General features: G+C 37.3%; 1 protein-coding gene across 4 annotated transcripts in view; it reads left to right on the top strand.

Annotated features, from left to right (window-relative positions):
- BAZ1A (bromodomain adjacent to zinc finger domain 1A) overlaps nucleotides 1-23,082 on the top strand; it is a 61,424-nt gene that overhangs the window by 32,677 nt on the left and 5,665 nt on the right. For 3 of the 4 annotated variants that reach the window (XM_084519712.1, XM_084519709.1, XM_084519710.1), the window contains 13 exons: nucleotides 124-262; nucleotides 713-859; nucleotides 3,751-3,846; nucleotides 3,974-4,198; nucleotides 4,827-4,992; nucleotides 5,284-5,397; nucleotides 6,584-6,708; nucleotides 7,650-8,255; nucleotides 11,077-11,240; nucleotides 11,426-11,580; nucleotides 14,159-14,307; nucleotides 21,848-22,095; nucleotides 22,200-22,426. In XM_084519712.1, the coding sequence (XP_084375838.1) occupies nucleotides 124-262; nucleotides 713-859; nucleotides 3,751-3,846; nucleotides 3,974-4,198; nucleotides 4,827-4,992; nucleotides 5,284-5,397; nucleotides 6,584-6,708; nucleotides 7,650-8,255; nucleotides 11,077-11,240; nucleotides 11,426-11,580; nucleotides 14,159-14,307; nucleotides 21,848-22,095; nucleotides 22,200-22,426 (2,561 nt within the window). The remainder of the gene's footprint in view (nucleotides 1-123; nucleotides 263-712; nucleotides 860-3,750; nucleotides 3,847-3,973; nucleotides 4,199-4,826; nucleotides 4,993-5,283; nucleotides 5,398-6,583; nucleotides 6,709-7,649; nucleotides 8,256-11,076; nucleotides 11,241-11,425; nucleotides 11,581-14,158; nucleotides 14,308-21,847; nucleotides 22,096-22,199; nucleotides 22,427-23,082) is intronic. The other variant, XM_084519711.1, reaches the window with a different exon arrangement.

The following is a 23,082-nucleotide window of genomic DNA, read 5'->3' on the forward strand; positions in this document are numbered from 1 at the left end:
CAGTAAAATATAAGCAAACAAAGTCCAACAGATATATTCCGTCGAATCACAGATTGTTTTTAATCACCCTGTGTATTCTGCAGGAACCAGATACAATATTAAGTTGTTCCCTTTGGATTGCAGGAACTTCCTGTTCCGATGCCAGTGAAGACAAGACTTCCTCCTGAGATCTTTGGTGATGCTCTGATGGTTTTGGAGTTTTTATATGCGTTTGGTGAACTTTTTGATCTTCAAGATGAATTTCCTGAAGGAGTGACTTTAGGCAAGTTGTCATTTATGTGGCCAAGTGCCCTGGTTTTGTGGTGTCCTTTCTCCTACTGACCATTTTAGGTGCACCCTTATACCACTGCTACAAAGCTGTCCATGCAGCTTTGATAAAGTCGTGCTTACACATGTGTATCAATCAATTTTTCTCCTCACAGTCAATTTCTGCAGTGTTTATAAAAAGAAAATTAATTTCAATTAGAAGCTGTTAATCCACTCATTATGAATGTCTCCTGGTACTTCGTTCTTGGAGTTGTATATTAAGAAAATAACCTTGTTCGGTCAGCACTCTCTGACAGCATTGCCTTAGGAATATTTGCAGTAAATTATGGAAAAGTAACTTGATTGTCATACCTGAAGGAAAAATAAAAAAATGCTTACATTCTTCAGTAGGTAATTGTTTTCCAACTTTGTGGCAAAAGTGACGCTTCTTAAACTTTATTCACAGAAGTTTTAGAGGAAGCTCTTGTAGGAAATGACACTGAAGGCCCACTATGTGAATTGCTGTTTTTCTTCCTGACTGCCATCTTTCAGGCAATGGCCGAAGAGGAGGAGGAAGTGGCCAAAGATCAAATAGCTGATGCTGAGACCAAAGGTCAGATCCTTAATTTTACTGCTGAAAAAATGAAATTTCACTTGAATTAACTTCAAACTGCATGATTTGTGTTGTTTCCTTGTTTAACCTCATCTTATTATGCATGGATATTGTATATAAATGGTCTTGTTTTTTCACTTATCTGAAATTAAAGATTTGAACTGGGCATGGAGGGTGGGGGCTGGGGAAAATATAGGAAAAAGCAAGCTCATTCAGTTGTATCCAGTAAAGCATAATAAGCATTTAACAGCACTGCTTATGCTTTGGAGGTGAAGGAAACTTGTGTTCACCTTTTGTCTTCCTGCTGTTCCTCCTTCAGCACTGCTAGATGTTTCTCCTGAGGGTCAGGAAAGAGTTATTTTTCCTGAATCTTTTCAAAGGTCTTTACCTAGGAAAAAAATGTCTGTATCTAGTTAGTTGTGCTAGGAAGTTTTTGGTGTATAATGGAGATTTCAATATCCATCATCCTTCAAGACATACAAGTGTAAAGTTACAGTGATGAAATGCTTACTGGGTTTGTAGATTTCCAGTGTCGCTGTCTTTAGGCTTCACGGTAAGGCTCAAAGTTGCACACGTTTTTACAGGCATTCAGTATACTATAAACACTACTCAGAAGGAAGCACAGAATTTATTCCAAATTTATGTAGTAAACAACATTTTGTCTGCATCCTTAATAAGCTGTTCCTGTGTAGTGTTGGGGCAGATCAGTGATTCAGCCAGTAGTCTGTGAATGCTCTAAGGTTCATTTGGCAGAGCGTTGTACTCTATTGATGCTACCCAGGGTGCTTTCCCAGGGTTTGTCAATAACACAGACTTAGTCTTCTGATTATGCCCTTGCAAGGCACTTCTCCCTTGCTTGTTTTAGTTCAGCTATTTAAAGCCTTTCTGTGGATCAAGGGACTGATCCTAGCTCTTCATTACGCTCATCCATCTATCAAACATACCAAAAATGACGGTCTATCAATGTGTTAATATGATTGAGGAGGTAGAAGGAAGCACCAGGATGGAAGCCTGGAAAAAACTCAAAATATTCAAAATGCAAAATGCTACTGCTGCATGTACCTTCTGTGTTTTGAATCTGAGGTCTCAGACTTTTCCCAATTCTCTTGCTTCATGCAGTGCTTGGTGGAAAGGGACAACAGCTATTGCCACGCTGCTGTTGTCCACCAGGTCTGGTGTTTATGGACTGTCAAACTTGGTGTATAGTTAAAGAGAAGCTCTGATCGATTCTTCCTTCTAGTCTTATGTCATTAGAGTTAGGTGGAAATATAAGAGCATTTTCTGTCTGATTTGATGATTCCTTTAATTCCTCCCTTGAAAACTGTGCAATACTTTTGTACTTATGTCCAATCTATGAAATATCATTATGTAAGACATGAATGCTGTATTCAGGAAGAGAGACGGCTCTTGTTATTTGAGTAAAGTTACAGATTAAATGCAGAGTTAAGAAATTTGCACTATAACCGCTAAATTCAATAGTAATTATATAAATTTACCTCTTAAGTACTGGGAGCACGAGTTGGGCAATATAAATGAAGATTTTATTGAGATAATTTTAGAGTAGTTGATGAAATTCCATATTCACAGGAATGAGTAGAAGAAAATCCAATGTAATTCTTGTTTGATTTTACTACATAGGGCCGGCAATTGCAAAAACATGCAGCGTCATTTCTAGTTTGGCAGAGTTGTGGGCAGGGCACTCTGTTACCTACTTTCACTTTAAACATTTGAACTTTCGTTTTTTGTAATTCCTGTTTAGAAGCTTCTTTCCTGTAAAAGAATAAGATGTTTTCTCCTCTGTGGTTCTGGCTAACCAAACTGTTAATAGTCAGCATGAATGTGTGCTCACTTACATTCTGTGCAGGCAGTGCTTCTGTGACAGAAAATATCATGGGTGCAGGGTTTTGGTGTATAGTACTTTCTCAAACAGTGTTACAAGATAGGTAAGATGGAAGGGAGAAACGGAGAGATTAATTTTGCGATGCCTTGGTAACAGGTTTCAAACAACATTAATCATCATTCAAGACTCAGTTGTGGACTTACTTTTTATGTAGTCTTAGTTTGGATTTGTGGCTCTTTGTTCAATTGGTGACTTAGGTCCAACTCATTAGGCAGTTACTGAATAAAGTGAAATTGTTGAAACAGCATATAACGCTGAAAACAAATCTGCCAGCCCTCTGGAGAAATGCCTGTAAGTGCAAAGGAAATTTCTGTCTAAAAGACAGGAATTTTGCTGTTTCTGCTTTCTAGTCCCCCTGCTTTCCTTGTCAGTTTGCTAATATGTGATGCTACTTATTAACTGCAGCTGCTTCTTTTGGCAAAATATTGTTTGTTTTTAAAGTCTTGGTAATCATATTTGTGTGGAACAGTGAGGTTATCTCTAAGTTGCATATTAAAAGTATACAGTGAATGGTGATAACCAGCATCAAAATGTCTAATTGGCTTGGATGGTCTTTCCTAAAACTTAAATGGTAAGAAGTAACAGTTCATTTGAAGGGACAAAATGGAGGTGTGTTTGCATTTTGCTTTTTTTTTTTTTTTTTTTTTTTGCTTTCAAGTGTGTTTCCTGCTTCATTTCTTCACTGCCTCTTATATTGCCATTGTGCATGTCTTGTGCATTGTGGTTGCTTTAGCAGCTTACATACGTACTGCTGGGAGAATAGTGTGTAGCATGTGGTGCATGTCCTTAGTTATTAGTTGGGTTTTTAGTTGCATTTAAAGATACGTTACTTCTAATTTGGATGTTGAATTGATTTTTGAATATATTCATGCTTTTGTAAATATCGGGCCTCTTCTCGCTTTGTCTGCAACTTTAAAAAATGGCTTGCTTTCCTCCCTTCCACAGTACAAGTTTTAACTTGCACTAGAATAAAGTGTTTATTTCCTTAAAGATTTAACAGAGGCTTTGGATGAAGATGCAGACCCCACAAAATCTGCACTGTCTGCAGTTGCAACTTTGGCAGCTGCATGGCCCCAGTTACATCAGGGTATGTGTGGGTTTCACTTCTTGTTTTGTTACTGTTCTTGTTTTACTCTGTATTTTAAAGCGCGTTTTTATTTGTATATGCATTTAAATGTCTATATAAAATAACTGTTCGTTCTTCTCAACTATAGGCTGCAATTTGAAAAACTTGGATCTTGATAGCTGCACTCTTTCTGAGATTCTCAGACTTCACATTCTAGCGTCAGGTGCCGATGTAACATCAGCCAATGCAAAATATCGCTACCAGAAACGAGGAGGGTTTGATACTACTGATGATGCTTGCATGGAGCTGCGATTAAGTAATCCTGGTCTCTTGAAGAAACTTTCAAGTACCTCAGTATATGACTTGTTGCCAGGTAATAAGACAATAGATGTTAGGGATGATTAGACTGCTTGTCAAGTGATCAGGTTTTTTTGTACCTTAAGATCAATAGTGGTCAAAGTTAACTATGTGGTAGAGTATTTTAGGTCTGAAAGGATCTCTGGGGGTCATGTAGGTCTCACCAGATCAGAAATTGCATAGGTAGCATCTTATTATGTCTAAGAACCTTTTTATAAGCCTATAAAAAAGGTTAGTTTTACTTGTCATAAGGGGCTCTATGTGATAGAAACACCTGAGCATTTGATTCAGTCCTATGTTTTTTGTTGCCATTCTATTTTGGGTTTTGTTTATTTGTGAATGGAGAAAAATGGTTATCTACTGTTCCTTTCATCTCTGCTTTAAAAGCGATATTGCATTTTAGTTCTTTTCCATGCTAGAAGTTGATAAAATAAAAGTTAAGACTTCCATTTCTGAGCAAAGATCTTTTTACCATTTCAAGAAAAGCCTCTTTGCAAGTGCAGCTATTATACTACAAGAGTTTGACTTCTGACTACTTGCTTTTTTGAGGAGTGTTTTTACATGCTTCTGTCTGAAGTGTATAGGAGTAAGGATTACTTACCGGTTTCATAATGAAATGTAAACGTTGGTCTGAATTTTATTAGGAGAAAAGATGAAGATCCTTCATGCCCTCTGTGGGAAACTTCTGACTCTCGTCTCCACTCGAGATTTCATTGAGGATTCTGTTGATGTATTACGACAGGCAAAACAGGAGTTCAGAGAATTGAAGGCAGAACAGCATCGCAAAGAACGAGAGGCGGCAGCAGCAAGGTAGAACTGAGATGCAGGAAGCTGAACGTTGTTGACACAAATTAGACTAATCTTCAGTTGCAAAAGGCATATAAAAAAAGCTAACTGTTTGTATTTTATACTGGTTTCTTGAGACCCTAGAGAGCAGTGAAACTTCATTGTGTTTAGGATTGTGCTTTTCCACTTTACTGTTATTTTTATATGATATTGTAAAGGAAAAAGATGTAGCCAGATCAGATACTAGATTAATTGCAACTGATTTTCTGTTTTTTTTTTTTTTTTTTTTTTTTTTTTTTTTTTTTTTACTATTAGGATACGTAAGAGGAAAGAAGAAAGGTTAAAAGAACAAGAGCTAAAAATGAAAGAGAAACAAGAAAAGCTGAAGGAAGAAGAGCAAAAAAATCCTGCCACGGAAGTATCTGTTGGGTATGATAACGTGGTATTACTGTGGTACATTGTAATACAGCACTTCTCAGTTACATGGCCAGATCTTGCCTATGTAGTTTTATTGACTTGTTCATATATAAAGCTATATATTCATTAAAGTATATAGCCCTTTGTGTTTTTTTCTTCCTGGTGTTTTAGAATTATTTTATGAGAGCAATTTTATTTTTTAAATTTTTATTATATTTATAACTTTGTTGAAAGCTTGACAGCTTTACCAACTGATAAAAGGAACTTGCGAAATCTAATCTGTATTTTTTGCACTACTTGTCTTACCTGTTTCATAACTATGAATATCCTCATAAGAAACCCATTCTAGTTTGTTTTTTAATTTGAAGAATTGGCCTGATCTGAACTAAATAATACTGACCTTGCATAACAGTTTACAAACCAAATTTAGTAGCATTAAAAAAAATAATAATGCTGTGCTATCCCATGAGATTTCCATAGAACTGAAGTTTTTGTTCTGTTATTAAAACTGTATGATTTTAGGAGGTAAAATTTGTGTGTATCCAACTGTTTTGATTCCAGAAAAAAAAATGTACACTGTATCCCTACCTGCTTGAGGAGGGTAGTTAGCTAAATAAATCTACTTGCAAGAGGTGAGCAAGGGCCAGAGACAGATCTGTGCTGTTTCTGAAGCTATAATTGCTGTGTGTGTTTGTGCAAAATGTTATCCTGTAATGGTTGCATGTAATTTTGTTGGTTTTGGATCGTATTTGTTGGATTAGGGAGAAAAATGTGTAACAAACACTATATAAAGTAGTATATATTTTGATGAGGGGATATATATATTTTTCATGACCAAAAATATAACATAATTTGGCTTAGTAGAGGTACCTTTGGAAAACACCAAACGGGCTGATTATAGTAGTGGTGTTTAAATGCAAGAGTTAATACCGAAGATCTGGTTTTAGTCTTCAATATGGAACTTCCCAGTTTCAGTTCAGTGGGTTTCTTATGGTGTTTTTAATATATTATGAATGTTCATTTTTTTTTAAATAGAAAATATGCAGCGTTATAGATCTGTGACAAGCTGAAGTACTTCTGAGAGGAAAATACTGTTTGTGTTGAAGATGCCATGTTTATACCATGTATTCTTTTTAATTCCATTCAGCTTTTAATATGTGGTTGCTCAGCCTGTCACCTTTTTTTGTAATTGCCTCAGGGAGGAGGAACGGGAAGACCTTGATACTAGTGCAGAGAGCAAGGAAACTGAACGTAAAGAGCAAGATGTAGACACAGTGACAGAAGATGAAGAAGAGCTGGGACCAAACAAAAAAGGAAGAAGAGGTAATACTATAAAGCACGTGTGTTTGTGTGAATGCATGCACACAACTGGGCAGTTCTTGTTTAAACTTTCAGTAAGCATCTGTCTTTTTAACTTTTTAAAGAAAAAAAAGATCATGCTCATAGTGGGCTATTCATTGAGTTTAGCTGGCCTGATGTAGATCTAGCTGTCATCTGTATGTTCGTTTCCTCTCCTGCTTCTTGTGTTGTATACTTGCCTGACAGACAATTACAGTTACAAGTAATGTACTTCAGTGACTTCGAAGGAATCTCATCTAATGTTTTTTATTCTTTTTGTTAGAAATTTTCAACAGGTTTCTAAAATAACACGTTACAACGAGTGATTGGATTTAGTTTGCTTTTGTTAATGAAGCAGTGTGCCTTTTGTGTAAGAATGAAATCAGACTTATTCCCAGACTTCCTAAGCAGCTGTTAATAGCAGCTCTTGTACAGTAATTGCCATAGCCTATTGCTTGTAACTAGACATAAGTTTCATGAGAGGAAGATGAATTTTTGAACACTTCTGATTTTGCTTGAGGTTTTCTGGGAATTTAAGTTCATTATTTTGAGTATGGTAAATACAGTCCAAAACATAGTTTGAATTCGATTGCTAGAGTTTTATTTTATTGTAATAAGACAGTTTTATGGCATTCTTTTAAGTTCTTAGAGTTGTGTTTTTTTTTTTTTTTTTATAATACTAAAAATCTCAATCTTGGTAAATGAGAGAAGGTACAGTAATTTCCCCTTATTTTATGGGGGAAGTTGGTTAATCACTTTTTCTTTATTAAAGCTGGAGTTGTTTCCTGACTAAGCTGATAGTTTTTGACAGTGTAAGTTTAGATAGTCGTGAAGGGAGATGACTTAAACCAACCCTTATAAATTATTTCTTTAGCTAAAATAAATCTAAGCATGTTGCTACCGCTCTTTTTTCTTTTAACTTTTAGGAAGGAGAGGGCAAAATGGATATAAAGAATTTACAAGACAAGAAGAGACTTCTGAAAAGAGTGAACCATTTACTGCTGAAGACGAAGAAGCTTTAAAACAGGAGCAACAAAAGAAAGAGAAGGAACTACTAGAAAAGATTCAGAATGCAACAGCCTGCACAAATATTACCCCCTTAGGTCGTGACCGTATGTACCGACGCTACTGGATTTTCCCCTCTGTTCCTGGATTGTTTATAGAAGAGGACTATTCTGGTCTCACAGAAGACATGTTGTTGCCTCGAACCTCTTCCTTTCAGAATAGTGTACAGTCTTGCACAAATGAACCTCAGGTATTCAGTAAAACTGGAGAGTCTTTGAAATCCTCTGAATCTACCTCCAATATTGACCAAGATTCACACACCAGTGTTGTTGTAGAGGTGCCAAGGCCAGTATATAAACCAAACCGTTGGTGCTTTTACAGTTCTCGGGAACAACTGGACCAACTTCTAGAGGCTCTCAATTCCCGAGGACATAGGGAGAGTGCCTTAAAAGAAACTCTTTTACAGGAGAAAAATAGAATATATGAACAACTAAGCAGTTTTCCTGTGGAAAAATTCCATATTCCAGGTAAAGGAAAGGTTCCTGATTTTAATTTGCTTCCACAGTTGTAATTCCTATATTATATACTAGAAACTTCTAACTCTCATTTAATTATAATTAATTCCTAAGAACAATTCTTACTACTTAAGCGTTACTTTGCTCTATGGAAAACATGGTGTATTTTTTGTTTTGGTTTCTTTTTTTCTAACTGAGAACTAATTTTGTGATACTTTATGCTTAAAAAAGCAATATTTTCATCATGAGGAAGCAATTTGAGCTTTGGGAAAAGATTACTAAGGGATAGAGATAAATATCTGTTAACGGTTAAGTCATAATATTGATTTGATGTCCTCATTTCCAATGTGGTGAGACTCAAGTGATGCTGGAGAAGGAAACTTCACAAAGGGAGTTGATTCATTGTCACATGGATTTTTGAGTAGGTGGGACACGTTCTTTCATAACAATGCTTGAAATTACTCAAAGGCCTTTGCTGGACTGAGTGTTGTGAGCAAGGGAAAGATAGCATTATTGCAGGGTCATACTAAAACATTTAGGGAGGAAAAAGTGTAGCTGTGTTGGTTGTTGTGTAACGTTACATTAATGCTGTGGATTCTGCGTTGGGCTGCTTTTTGTTTTTTCTCTCCCTCTCCTTTGGCAAATGATCATTACAAGAGGAGGAAGCATATGCAGAACAGTATTGTTCTTACGGGTTTAAAAGAGTAAAAGTGTAAAACCATGCTAAAGTTAGGACCTAAGTTTTGTTTGGTTGTTTGCTTTTCCCCTCTTTCCTCTTGGCCAAGTATTTTTTCCATTTGTTGTCCCAAAGCATTGTCTCCAATTGCTGGTAAAATCCTGCGTATGTAAGCTTGCACCTGGTTTGTTTGTAGAATGGTGATGGGTAGAGGATGTTACCAAAAGTAAACTCCAGGGGGTAATGTTCAAGAAATGGCATTTTGTTTTGTATGATAACAAAACTACTGTGAAGATTTTGTGTCATCTCTACATGGGCAAAGGAGAGTTATTTACAGCAGGACTGTATTCTGTTTTTGCTGGATTGTACATGCCAGGGCATGCTGCTAACAATTTGGGTACAGGTACTAATAAATCCATAACAGATCTACCCTTCTGGTGGAAGCTAGCACAGCACTGACTCTGCATAGTAATTAAGCTTTGTTTGGAGGTCTTACAGCTATTTCCCTGGATTTTGATGTGAAAATCTCTCACTTTATACTATGCACGTGCATGTGTGTGTTTGGGGGGATTTTCCTTATTTTCCTGGACAAAGATCCTTTATATGCATTTTTGTGTGTTGCTCTGTCCGCAATGCAACTTGATTTCCAAATCACAATTTTTAGTTCTGTTGATGCTAGAATTTTTAGAATAGGATTAATTTAAAAATCTTTGAACCTCAAATTTTTCACTGTAGTAAAGCAAGAAAATTAAAACACAGTGGCCTAATACCAATGCTTCCTTTTTAATGTGATAAGAAACAATAAGCAGATATAGCTTTCCTTTAAAGGGAGCTTTACTACAGTGGAATTGAGCTGCTGCCTTGGTTCCTTCACTCACGTGACTTGATTCAAGTAATTGAGAACTGTTCTGTGATTCTCTAGACTACCATTCTTCTTTTTCCATTTCCCACTCACACTCACAAGAGCAAGCAAAGAAATAGGATATACCCTATTACTTAATTAAAATTTAAGTAATATTAAGTTAATGGACACTGGAATTACTTTTTCCATATCAATTACTTGCAAGCTAATTGCTGCTGTATTAGTTCTGCTCTAGAAAAGGCATTTCTCTTCTGATTTTTAAACAAAATTTAAACAAAAAAGGATGTTTCTCACATCCAGACAGAGTATGCTAGTATCCATTTTCAGAATATTTGCATAATTACGTTCAGTTACAGGGAATTGTTTCTGCACTTGAGTGTCTTAGAAACTTGTCCAGTACTTCCTCAACAGCAGCTCTAAGGTAACTTTTGATTATATACCTCTGAGTTTTTGTATATTCTTTTCATCACTACATTTGGAGGATTTAAGGTAAATCATATGAAGAGATGTCTGCCATGTCTGCAGATTTACAAACAGCAATTTAAGATGTGTGCATAACTTCAGCTCTTTCCTGTGGCTTCTGAACTTTTGCATAAATTTTTGGTTCTCCTCTGAAGAGGTCTTTTTGCTTGATAGTATATCATCAGCTCTTCGGCTCTTCCTTTTTTTGTAACATATCTGTTGGCTTGTTCCTTTTTTAGCTCCACTTTCTTCTAATTAGAGGACGCAGTTAGTCTAGTGCGTTCCTGTGACACTTACCTGTTTGCTTTCAAAATAACTTTTTAAAAAGGGACTATACCTTGTTCTGTTGGTTTCTGTGACTTGACAATTGCATATGCATGTTTTAAATATTACGATAAAGATCCATGCACAAAGGAAAGGTGAGTTCTGCTAGTCTGCAAAGTAACAATAATGCAATACAAAACATACCAGAAGTGTGACTTTATTCATCTTACGATTTTTCTTCTCTTGTGTTCATAGCAGAGTTGTTGATAAATATGCCTGGCAGATAAAAGTAGTAGATAAATGCAAAACAATGACTTCTTAAAATCGACAAGAATTTCTTATCCTGTGTGTTGGGATGCACAGACGCTTGTCTTCAGGTCTTCTCTTAAAAGGATATTCTGCTTGCCTGGATCAGATGCCTTAGTTGGTGTGGGGGTGTTGGTATTGACAACTGCTGTTATATGAAGGGAGTTCTGAACCACTGTTTAGATTTTTCTGCCTTGTACAACCGATTGCTCTCTCCACTGCCAGGAAGCCCTCTAACGGTTACTTACTTGATGTTATTACAGACAAACCTCAAAGTGACATGAGACCTCCTTCAGGACGTGGAAGGATGCAGAATGCCCATGATGCATCCCACATCTCTGCAGAAAAGCAGCTTGAACTGAGACTTAGAGACTTCCTTTTGGACATTGAAGACAGGATCTACCAAGGAACACTGGGGGCTATTAAGGTACTTGTGAACTGTAGAGCACCTAGGAGCACAGTGGTGCCGTCAAGTCTGTAACCTAAATGAGAACTCTTGCATGCTGTGGGTTTCACTGACAATGTAATATAATTAAGTGTAGACAGTAATTGGCACTAGAAGTTTGTGGCCTTTGATTCTTCAGAAACTTAAAATTTGTATGTTTGCTTCAGGTTATAGACAGACAGTCTTGGAGAGCAGCCTTAGAACATGGGCGGTATGAGTTCTTAAATGATGAAAACAAAGAAAATGGTATAATTAAAGCTGTGAATGAAGAATCTGAAGAAATGGAAACTGATGATCAAGATAAATTTATTGTGAAAGACCGGTAAGAACTGCCATTTAAATGATGACTCTTCTCTGTGAGTTCTGTAACAGTACTCTAGTTTTCCACCTTCAAACCTTCACTCTTAATTTATATGAGTTGGTATTTTTGAAAAGATAAGTTTTAAGTTTTGAGCTGTAAAATGGGGTATTTTAGCATTGGTTTATATTTTGTAAATGACACGGTTCTATTACCAAATAAAACAAAGACAGCTGCAGGCCAGCTTGACAAGTGCTACCATTCAGATACTGTGCTGCTCAAAGTGAATGTCCTTTTTAGCATGAATTCACATGTTCCAAATTTAAAAATCACTTAAAATACAGGGAAGAAATACCCTGGTGTTTTTCTCATTTTCCAGAATAAAAGCTTTGTGGAAAGAGTAAGAGCGTTTAAAAGGAACGGTGGTAATACTCATGTACTATGCACCTCTCCATGAGTCACAGTAGGAGCCATCAGTGCAACAGGTCATGGTCTGCATTAGTCTTTGGCGCTGTAGCAAAACAGCAATACAACCTTAAAATTTAATAATGATGATCCTTTTGTAGAGCAAACTACAGACTTAAAAAAAAATAAATAATAATAATAAATAAAAAAAAAAAATAAAAAAGAGATGAAATGTCAAATCAGCATTGGAACTACAAAAGCACTTTCTTTTTTTCTAAACAAACTCTTGAGAGAGATGAGAGACTTACCAAATCAGCATTTGTAAATCAAACCATAGTGATTCAGGTTTTGTAAATATTTAATTCTCAGAAGTTGCATACTTGTCAGAAATAGTTATACCTTAATTTACTTAATACATACAAACCTGTGTCTTGAAAGGATGTAAATGTTAAATTATTGCAGGGAAAAAAGATTCACTGGAAGCAATCCTTGTACTAATGTACTGTTTGCTTATGTATTCTGTGAGGTTTTCTGCAATTAAATTTTTATTTTATGAAGACCATATTCCTGGATAGGCTCTTGAATCCTATATTGAGTGTGGGAATTTAATTTTTAAGGTTCTATGTTTTTTTTTCTCCTTTTATTGCAGTTTGCTGAATAAGTACTTTTCTGTCAGACTCTCCTTTGAATCTGAGTTCTCCAGTTCTGTGCAAAATAGATAGGGTCATCTCCCTTATATGAATTACACAATCTATAGATATTTGCTTCCTGAGAATTGTAACAGCAGAAATATTCTGCTGTTTTCATTTATCATGAAGCTAAAATTCGACTGTCTCCAGTTACCTTGGGCACTTGCTTCTATTGCTGTCTCTTAATTCAGTGGCAGAAGCTTGTTGCTTCGTTTTTAGCACTTGATTCAGACTCTATCAAAGTTCCTGAGTTGTTGCCACTCTAATATTAAAGTCTTGAATATTAAAACAGACTATGGGATTCTGCAATCATATGACAGATTCTTTTTGATGCTGGGCTTTTTATCCACCCAGAGTGACATCTCATTAAGACTGTGGGGTTTGACTAGTGAAATGTAAATAAGCATGCAGCTTTTTTTCTGTCTGCTTTCAGGCTCTCTGAATGTGTGACTGCAAAATATAATGAACAGCTTTTAAGTGTGAAAAAAGAAGAGGGACAACCAAAAGCATTGCACGTTCACTAGAATAAAGCACAATCCAGACGGTCTTAATTAGTTATTTTTTTTATAAACCCCAAGTAGAAATTGAATTTTATTTTCATTAGTTTGAGTTGCTTTCCTACACTATACTTATTCTTGTGGTTGAGAAGATTAACTGCGCTTTGAAATGATTACTTAACTGCCTTCTTTGAGCAAAGACTGTTTTATTACAAATCTACCTTAATTCTTGGTTGAGAATTTAAAAGAAAAAAAATAAACACCCACAGCACATCCCTTTCAAGTCAGCATGTTTTGTTTTATTCAGCACAGTTGCTGAGGCCAGGATCTTGGGTGCCTTATATTCTGCTCCTAACATTAATCCTTAGGAGAAACCATATACTTGAAATACTGGCTTTGTTTGTTTTCATCTTTATCATTGAAATTATGTAGTTTGCTCATTTGTTTAAACTAAACTGTTGAAGAGATGCTTTGTATAATGAAAAGATTGGAAATATTTTTAAGTGACTTGCTATGGATGTTGAACGTGACTTTTTTTTTGCTGTGGGATTTTTTCTTTTTAACTTATGGGAAGAGTTAGTATTTTAGAAGGTTCTTAAAAGATGAGAATATAAAGACTTTTCAATGTAACATTCTAAAATTATTTTAGGGTTTTATTTCATTTTTTTTTATTGGAAGAATTATTGAAACTGTGCTCTTTATAGTAATTTCTCATAAATTATCTGGTGGAATCTTCTGAAAATCTTAATTGTAGCAAAATCAGGCATCCATGTTTCTTGAAATTTAGGTATCTTCCTTTACCCAAGGATGATTTATCTCAATTAACTGGACTAATTAACAAAGTTAAGAACTGGGATGACTAATCACACCTGAGCAGTATCTGTTCATGTCTATATTCTATGCATATAAATTAAGTGGGGAAAAAAGAAACCTGTGAATAAAGATAGATGCAGTTATCATGGTGTTGAATTCAAAATACATTAAAATGTGCTTAATACACTTTTGTTTTAGACTTGTCGGATTAAAAACCGAAGCTCCAAGTGCTGCATCAACAAGTACCAGTACTCCTCAGCCAGTTAATAATGTGGTCCACCACTTGGCATCTGCACTGCTCCAGATAGAACAAGGAATCGAGCGCAGGTTTCTCAAAGCACCTCTTGGTAAGCTTTCAGGTTTGAAACTGTGTGTCTCCAGTTTTGTGTCAGATTTCTTTAGACTTTTTGCTTCTTTTGTGGGACTAAATGTTTTAGAGGGATAGGTTGGGGAGAAGAACAAACAGCTAACCTATTGCTAGGTACCATTGTTTAAAAAATAAATCAATACGCATTAGATCATGAGGCGATATTTGTAGTTCACAATGTGCAGAAAGAAAATATGTTAAAAAAAAAAAAAAAAGAACATACATAAAAGTTAGAGTAAAATACGTTGTTACTTAAATACATACCTATTTAACCTGGATCACTTCTGTGATCTTGTTTACATGGTCTCACAATTACACTGCACTGGAAGATAAGCTGTACCTTTAGGCAGCAGTGAGTGAGCTTTCTGGGTGAATAATCTGTAATTCAGTACTACTGTTGAAGGTAATGTATCACGGAACTATACTATGAGTTTTGCTCATTAGGTTGTAAAATTTAAACTCCTTTTTATACTGTTTCTGTGAAAACAATATAGTCCTGGTTTGTCTGGATCATCTGTTTAACAATAATAGAATATTTACAATAAAATGTAGTAATGATTTACATTGCAAACTTTCTAGTCCTTAGGTTTTATTTTATGCTGTAAGACTTGGAAATAAAGGGTTCAGAAAACTTAAAGCACTCTTACGGCTTGACTTTAGCACATATTCCTTCCTTAAATCCCTCTGTCGTACTCTAGTGGTGAGAGAGAAAATCCAAAGCACATACTGTAGCTTTGTAGCTTTGTTTTCTGGTGATTAATTACTCAGGTCCCTTACCTGGCTCCTTTTGCAGTTCAACACTGGAGGTTTGCTTGAAGATATGTCCTTCCTGAGGCAGTTGTCCCAGCAAGCTTCCCATCCTCATGTCACACTGAGGAGCTGTGCTTTGTGCCCCAGCTGGACTGGTTCTCATTGTAGTGGGAGTGTAGCAGGGTTACCAGTGCAGTGCATAACATGGATATTCCAGAGCATGAGCTGTTACACATGGTATTCTCCCTCTGATAATGATTGCATACAGAATCTGTCAGTTCCAGCAGTTTTTGTTGCAGCAGTTCAAGACGTTCATACAATGCAACCTGCGTTTTCACTTCACATTATTGCTCCATGGCACGGTCAACTTAAAACTTTCTGCATCTCTGCTGCCCCTACATGGAGTCTGTCTTAATATCACTTGCCACTGAAGATAAGTTTGAGCTAGACTTACGCCAGACAATCTGACACAAGGGCAGGGTCCCTTCTGCAAGCTTTTTTTATTGGTGCCGTTACCTCTAGAAGAAGAAAATGCAGCACAATTGAGATGAAAGGGTAAAGCATAGGAGTAGCTAAAATCACAGCTGTTTAAAAGTTTTACTGGGTTAAGTGTTTGGTCAATCCAAATATGTCCTCTCTTTCCAAGCCAGGCATGGTGTAGTTTATTTTCTGCCCTATGACTGGACTTACACAGTGCATGTGGTGCTTTTAATTGGCAGCGCATCTAGTGTTCGTTGTGTTGATTCTGCATGTGTTGTTTGTAAATACGTTGTGCAGCATAAGCCTCCATTTCCAAACTGTCTGAGTATTTTTGGCAACAGCATTTTGCTGACAGTTGCAAGTTTACTGCGTTTACTGAAGTTTACTTTAGGTGCAAGTCTGCACTTAAGGGAGAAAATGACTATTAGGAGGTTATAGATCTGACATCTTGAGTTAGATGAAAAGGGCTAAAAGAAAAGTGTCCCTACAAAAAAAAAACTTACAATACTTCATACCTCATTCATTGTTTTTTCAGTAGTCCCAACTCTGCCATAATCTAACAGTGGTTCAGGGTTTTTGTCTGACCTTTTGATGACGATGCAGTTTCTTGTTTGTTTTTAACTCAGTAATCCTCCTTTCCTTTACAGGCTGTATACTTTATTATGTGATGGAAAAAGTATATAGAGAAAATGATCTTACATGGTCTACGTGTCTCAAATCTCCTCTTTGTTTATATTACCATACTGCCTGGGGATTTGTTCTGCTTTGAGATTACTGTAACGCATGGGGTAACCTACATAGTTCAGGGAGCAGGAAGGGATCCTGGGCTCTATACTGCCTTACTGCCATACCTGCCATACTCATTAAGCTGCAGTGTCAGGTTCCCTTTTCCTTGTTCTACCTTTGGTGCGAAGCGTCTTGTATTTTTGGTTGTGTAATAGCCTGCTCTTACCAGGAGATGAATCTGAATGAAAGCAAGATCTGAGGAGACATGGCTTTGAACAGCTCTGTACTAAAGAAGGCCTAAAACACACACACATTTCTTGCTGAATTTTCTGACTTCTAGGCAGTTATGTGAAGGGTGCTCTGACTTGGGAGCTTTTGGATGTGACCAGAGGGCAAAACTGCAGAGTCGAGGAAACCTGTGTGCTAGAGAGGCCTCTGGCAAATGGAGGCACTCCAGAGGTCAAGCAGCAGATGTGGATGCAGCCCTTTCTGGATATAGCCCTTCAGTGTTCCAGATTTGTTTAAAACAAACAAAAAAGCAAAAAGAAAATACTATAAAATGTGCAAAGTCTTCTATTCAGGTTAAACTCCCTATGTGGAACCAATGACTTTGTATGTCACCAAAGTAAATTCTGTTTCTCAGCATGCAACTTGCCTGCGTGTAACAGGCAAAGCTCTCTCTTCTCCTAGATAGGTGACATTAGGTGTGTTACTAAACATCCTAATAAAAAGTGGATACAGCTGCTTACTCTGGGACTGACTGTCCCAGAACTGTGATACCTTCTTTCATTGACCTCACTAGGAAATAGCCAAGATAACTACGAGGACAGAAGTTAGTTTTTAGTTTGTAGCCACACAGTTTGTGGGCTTGTTGTCTTGATCTTATTTGGGTTATTGTCTGTCCACTCAATTTTTCTAACAGTTTTTTTTAATAGTTATTCCAACTACTTACTGAAACTTTCCCCTAGAGAAAATGCCTGTATATCTGTTTTTAATATTAAACCTGAGAAACCCATCTTTTTTAGATGACTTAATTACCACTGAAGTAAAAACATGCCAAGTCTGCAAGAGGTCTGTTTTGGTAGTAGGTTGGGGAGCACGTTTGATAAAATGAGTACTATTGCATTTCTGCTTTAAACCAACTGAAACCTTATTTTGTCTTCCTTATTTCAGTTGTTGCCTTCGCTGTAGCACTTCCTTTCCCCCATCCCCCCTACCTCTTTTCACAGTGTGCTCTGTTCCCGTTAGGGATTGGAGCCATACTTAACAATTTTTAGTTTTCGCTCTATTTACAGCTTGTAGCACTAAAGACAGCGTAGTGAAATTCACTGCAGTCACTGGCAAGTTTATCCCGGTGGCCTCCAGGGTGCAGAGCAGACAAAGGGACCCAGCACGGTAATAAAAGGACCAGCTGCTCCTCTTTGCTCCTTTTTTGTTCTAAGGCTCTATCAGGCTGCCAAGAGCCTTGCTGGTGATTTTGATAAGTTTAGAGTTGAGGTGCATACAAAATATTAAAGTTGAAGAGCAAGAAAAGGCTGACACAGAAGATACTAAAGCTAAAGGAGATCTGGAAACCCCAGAAACAGCACCCTCTGCCTTGCAGAACTGCTAGATGACTGATAATCTTCTGTTGTTTGGTGATAAAATTTAACAGTACCCGACTTGAATTGTAATGTAAGCATTTCTTTATTATTAATGGTGTTTTTAGAAATCCTTTCATTACGAATCAGCCATGAAAACTTTGATTTTCTTCCTTCAGTCCAAAGTAATATTTGAGGAGAATCTCAAAAAGGAGGGGAGGGGCGAGATACAGCTTGCAGTACACATTTTTTCCTGCAAAATTCTGAAATGAAACACGTAATAAACAGTTACTTCTTTTTGTTCTAAAACTTAAGCTGTTTGATGGAAACTGAAGTGTTAGTTTGGAGGAAAAAAAGGAAGTACAAACAATAATTGTTGTGGATTTTGCTTTTTTTTTTTTTTAGTATAAATTGCTTTTTCTTACATTTCAAAATACTTTGTAGTGGAGAAGCAAGTCTCACTATTCCTATTACATAGATGTGAAAACTGAGGTTTAAAATGATGTGATTTGGTCACCCTGGTGTCCAGTGAGTCAGCCAAGAAAAAAATCTTGCTTTCTGTGCTAGTGCAGGACTCCAGTCAATAAGAATCTTTCAGGTACAGTCATATACAGTGTGGGTTTTTGCCATGCACTTATGGGACAAAAAAAGAAAAATAAAAAATACATCTTTCTTGCTGCTTTTTGCTCATCTATGTTCCATTCCTTTTTTCCTAGACTCAGATGAGTTTTGTTTCCTCTACTCTCAAAATTGTTTTGCTTTCTGTCTATAATTAGACCTCCTCATGGTAAAATATGGCATCTTCCAGCAGAGATTTGTTTTCTTATTCTTCAGAAAAGGCAGTCAAAGAAGGTACCTTGCATTTGGATCAGATAAAGGTCTACTCTGTCTCTTTTTGGGAGAGCAATTGCATTCTGATACTCAGGAAGGTTCCTGCACACAACTATCATAGGTCATTTCATTTGGACAGACAAGCTAGTTTTCTTGGTCCTTGAGGGCTGTGACCATGAAGCAGGTATATTTTTGCAGTGTTAGGATGTTTGTGGCAGCACAGACCAGACATGTTTGCTGAAAGAAAAACCTTTGTTTACTAAGGTCCTTCTATAGCCATTTGTACCAGAGATGGACATAAAGGTAAGGGAGGGTCAATTTAAGAAGCTTTTTGTCTAAACCTTTTGCTCGTAGTGGAAGTCAAAGTGAATCCTGGGCTATGCAATCACTCCACGCACAGCATTCTCTTTACCCTTCCCTGCCTACCTTCTATATGCATGCGTGGTAACAACTGTTCTAGTTACATTTTTAGATTATGCAAATACGGATTATAAAAATTAATTTGAAAATATCCCCCACACTTCAAAAACGTATTTGAAATAACTGTATGAATTTAACGTTAGGTAATGCAGAAGATAATAAAAGAAGCCACAGGGGGGATAAAAAGAGGAAGAGAGTGGAAGACAAGACTAGTCAGAGAGATGGTAAATTTTACATGTTTACTTGTATTGCTAAGAATTAAAGAGCACTTAATTTTTTCTTCACTTTAATTCTGTAGCCAGTTCCTTATGCTGAAGGAATTGCAGTATAAATGCTTAAAAGGTTTAAACCTTATTGGAAGTAAAACAAATACGGCTCAAAGATTTAAAATAAAAAAATAAAAATAAAATCTGCACCCAGAGATAAAGAACTGTATTTTCTTTCTATCACTTTGGGACAGAAATCTGCATGTTCACGTAATCCTTCCCCCCCCTTCTTTTTAATGCCTTTTTTTTAAACTTTGCAGCATTGTGCAACTGCATATCCTTTATAGAAATACTAAGATGGAAAACCCTTCCCTGAACTCAATTAGCTATTGATAGATGAGTGCATAGGTCTGTCAAACAACTTCATTTGCATTGTAGCAAGGCTTGGAGGGCTTAGCTGGCAGAGGGGTATCCCACTGAGCCATGTAGAGCCGCTCAGACACAAAGGAAGAGGCCATTTTCCCCTCAGAGTTAACAATATAAATGACAAAATTGAGGGATGGAAGAAAAAAGTGTTACTTGTATTTCCCAAATTGGGAATGGAAACAGCCGGTGTCACTTGGCACGTTTTCTTTCAGCACTGGGACATGCTTCAGCAGGTAGCGGTCAGTGATTTCCTTCTGTATTGCAACTGCAGTTTGGCAGTGCATGTATTTGTTGTGTTGTATGGTGAGCTCCATTTGTGAACCATTCCAGGTTACAGATAGTTGCCAATAATAATTATTAAAAAAAAAAAAGTAATAATGCTCAAGCTGCCATTGTCAGAAAAGGAAATGCTTGCTAAACTGTATATACGGATAAGATGAATCATCTTTGCTGGAGTTACAGTAGTGATCTGTGGCAGAACTGTGAACTGAACAGGTTTTCAAGTTCTAGTATAGTGTCCTGACAGGGAATTGTCATTTTCATCTAACTGAATTTCAAATAATACACTGAGAGCTGTACTGCAGCGCTGCGAAGTGGAGCTTGTGCACTACGTGTAGTAAGACTGAACCTGAGAAAGGAAACTTTAAGGACAGAGTAAAGAAATGGTGAGAAATACAGTATTTGCAGTTCAGGAGTGGCTAAATTTTATTTAGGGAGCTGTGCTGCCTGTTTATCCTCTGTCTTTGCTCATTGTTTCTCCTGTGCTGCTTGCTGCTCATGCAAATGTATGCAAGATTAGGCAAATCCTGGCAGACAGTAGATGAGAAGGCAGAACAGCCTTGCCAGGAGAGCAATTAGTCTGATTTTTGTTCTTTCATTTTATCTGTTAGATGTTTTTCTCTTCCTGTTTCTGAGGAGAAATCACTTGGCAGACAGCAGGATTGCAGGCCGTTCCTGTGCCCACTGTGACTGGTAGAGCAGGCAAGGTAGCATTTCATACCTGTGTGCATCGTTAATCAGCTAGAGATCACACAGCAATAACTGGAATATCACTTTTAGAAGGGACATCTTCAGACACTTCTATTATTAAATCTATTATTGAAGGTACTGCTAGATTTTTCTTAAACCTTCTTGCTTTAAAATGCAAGAAATGGCTTTCAACACTCAAATTTCCTTTCCACTTAGCAGCAGCAATGCAGGGTGTAACTTAGGCCTTCTTGTTTCTTTAGCTCCTCCAACAGGCCATTTGCTTCTGCAATTCCCAGCTGCACATTGCTGTTCTGTACCACCCCTTTCACTGTTCTGCATGTGTATTTGTGTGACCACTTCAGGGCCTGGACTTTACTTTTTCAAACGGGTTTCGTTTTGATACGACTTCTCCCCCCAATTTATTTCTAACCTCAGGAGGATCCCAGGTCTTTCTTGTTTTGCCACTAGGTGTGTGCCACAGCTTCTTATGTGCTATATTGCTTATAAAATATCAAGAAAACAGGTATTTTTCTATCAGATCAGTCACCCAGTCTGGCTGAGCACATTGACATGCAAATTCCTGTGAAGGCAGAGTGTGGGATAGGAGTAAAGGCACTGAAGCATGGAGGGAGTGCTGCAAAACAGTCTGCTAAATTATAATGGGGCAGGACAAGGGAAGGTGTGAGAGCCCTCTGAGCTGGTTGGTTGGTGGTGGTTCGTGGTGTGTGGTTTTTTTCCCCCCACAAAGTCTCTTTTCAATGTCACGCAGTTTATTTAGGTGCAAACATTGTGAAAAGGTGTGATTTTGATCTTAGAAATTATACAGAAAGACTTCTTGAAGTTAAAGCAAATCATTAGGTTTTCAGGTTGACAACTGAGTAAGAATTTTGTCTTATGTATGTGCAAGTTTGCAGCTGAATTGATATTGAAAGATAAAACCCTACAGCTTCAGCAGCTGGAAGACTAATAAGGAAATACTTGAGTGCTGAAAAGATAAGAAAGATTATTAACCCAGTTTGCTATTGTGTTTCTGTTTAAAATACCAAGCCTTACTTCATCATCTGGAGCAACCTATATGTTTGAAAAAGAAGTTTGATCCTGTTTTTTTTGTTTTCTTCTCCTCTCATGGCAGATGCCAGCGATGGTGGACGATCCTATAAAACAGTTTTGGATCGCTGGAGAGAGTCACTTCTTTCTTCTACCAGCTTGTCCCAAGTCTTCCTTCATCTCTCTACATTGGATCGAAGTGTCATCTGGTCCAAGTCTATCCTCAATGCTCGCTGTAAAGTGTGTCGAAAGAAAGGTGATGCGGAAAGCATGGTGCTGTGTGATGGCTGTGATCGAGGCTATCATACTTACTGTATCAGGCCCAAGCTTAAGGTATCTGAGGAAAAACACCTTCCTTTCTGCATAAAATTCGAGTAGTTCTTACAGCTAAATGTCTTACTAATGGTTGTTTTTCCCCCCTTTTTTTCTATTTGTAGGTCATTCCTGAAGGGGACTGGTTTTGTCCAGAGTGCCGACCAAAGCAGCGCTCCAGACGCCTGTCCTCCAGACAGAGACCATCTGTGGAGAGCGATGAGGAGACTGCTGAACGAATAGAAGATGGGGAGGAAGATGCAAACTATGATGAAGTGAGACAAAGTGAGGAAGAGGATTATGAAGACGAGCAAGAGGAAGATGATGAATCTCAAGAGGATGAAGATATGAGGTAAGCAGGCACCCATTAAAGTGGCTTTCTACTGAAATGCCTTGATTATTAGGTGGAGTAATTGTTCGTGTAAGAACATGTATTGAAAATCCAGTGAGGGGGTGGGGTGGAAGGAAGCTTGTTATGAATTTGGCACTTACTGATGGGGTTTAAAATTAACAAAAGAGAGCTCCACTGGACTTAGACTCACTTTTCAGAATGAAAATTCCACCTTTAGGTGTGTGGGTGAGGGATGGCCATCAGGGTTGGGGTTCTGTACAACTATTGCTTGAACGTACAATGGAGAGCACTTCAAATGGTAAAGATCTTCCAGAGAAAACATGGAGTTGTTTTCTTCCCATTTTAAATTTTGTGGGACTAGACGCATGCATATAGTAAGTATTAGAATAGTAAGGAAGGTAAGATCATCTGTTGAGCCTGTGTCACGTTGGAAGGACTGAGGACTTCTGCAATAGCTGACTTACGGAAAGGAGAGGGGGGGAAAAAAAACAAGCATAAATAATCCAATGTGGTGATGGATTTGATACAGAGCAGGAGTATAAACGTTTGCTCAAGGAAACTTCTAATCTGAGAATGCTTTTTGTCTGTTCAGTACAATTGTTTGAATTGACTGAAGCAAAGCTATATCTGGCTCCAAAAATTGAGATTCAGTAGTA

The sequence above is a fragment of the Aythya ferina genome (assembly GCF_964211825.1).
Source record: "Aythya ferina genome assembly, chromosome: 5".
In the NCBI taxonomy this organism is placed as follows: domain Eukaryota; kingdom Metazoa; phylum Chordata; class Aves; order Anseriformes; family Anatidae; genus Aythya; species Aythya ferina.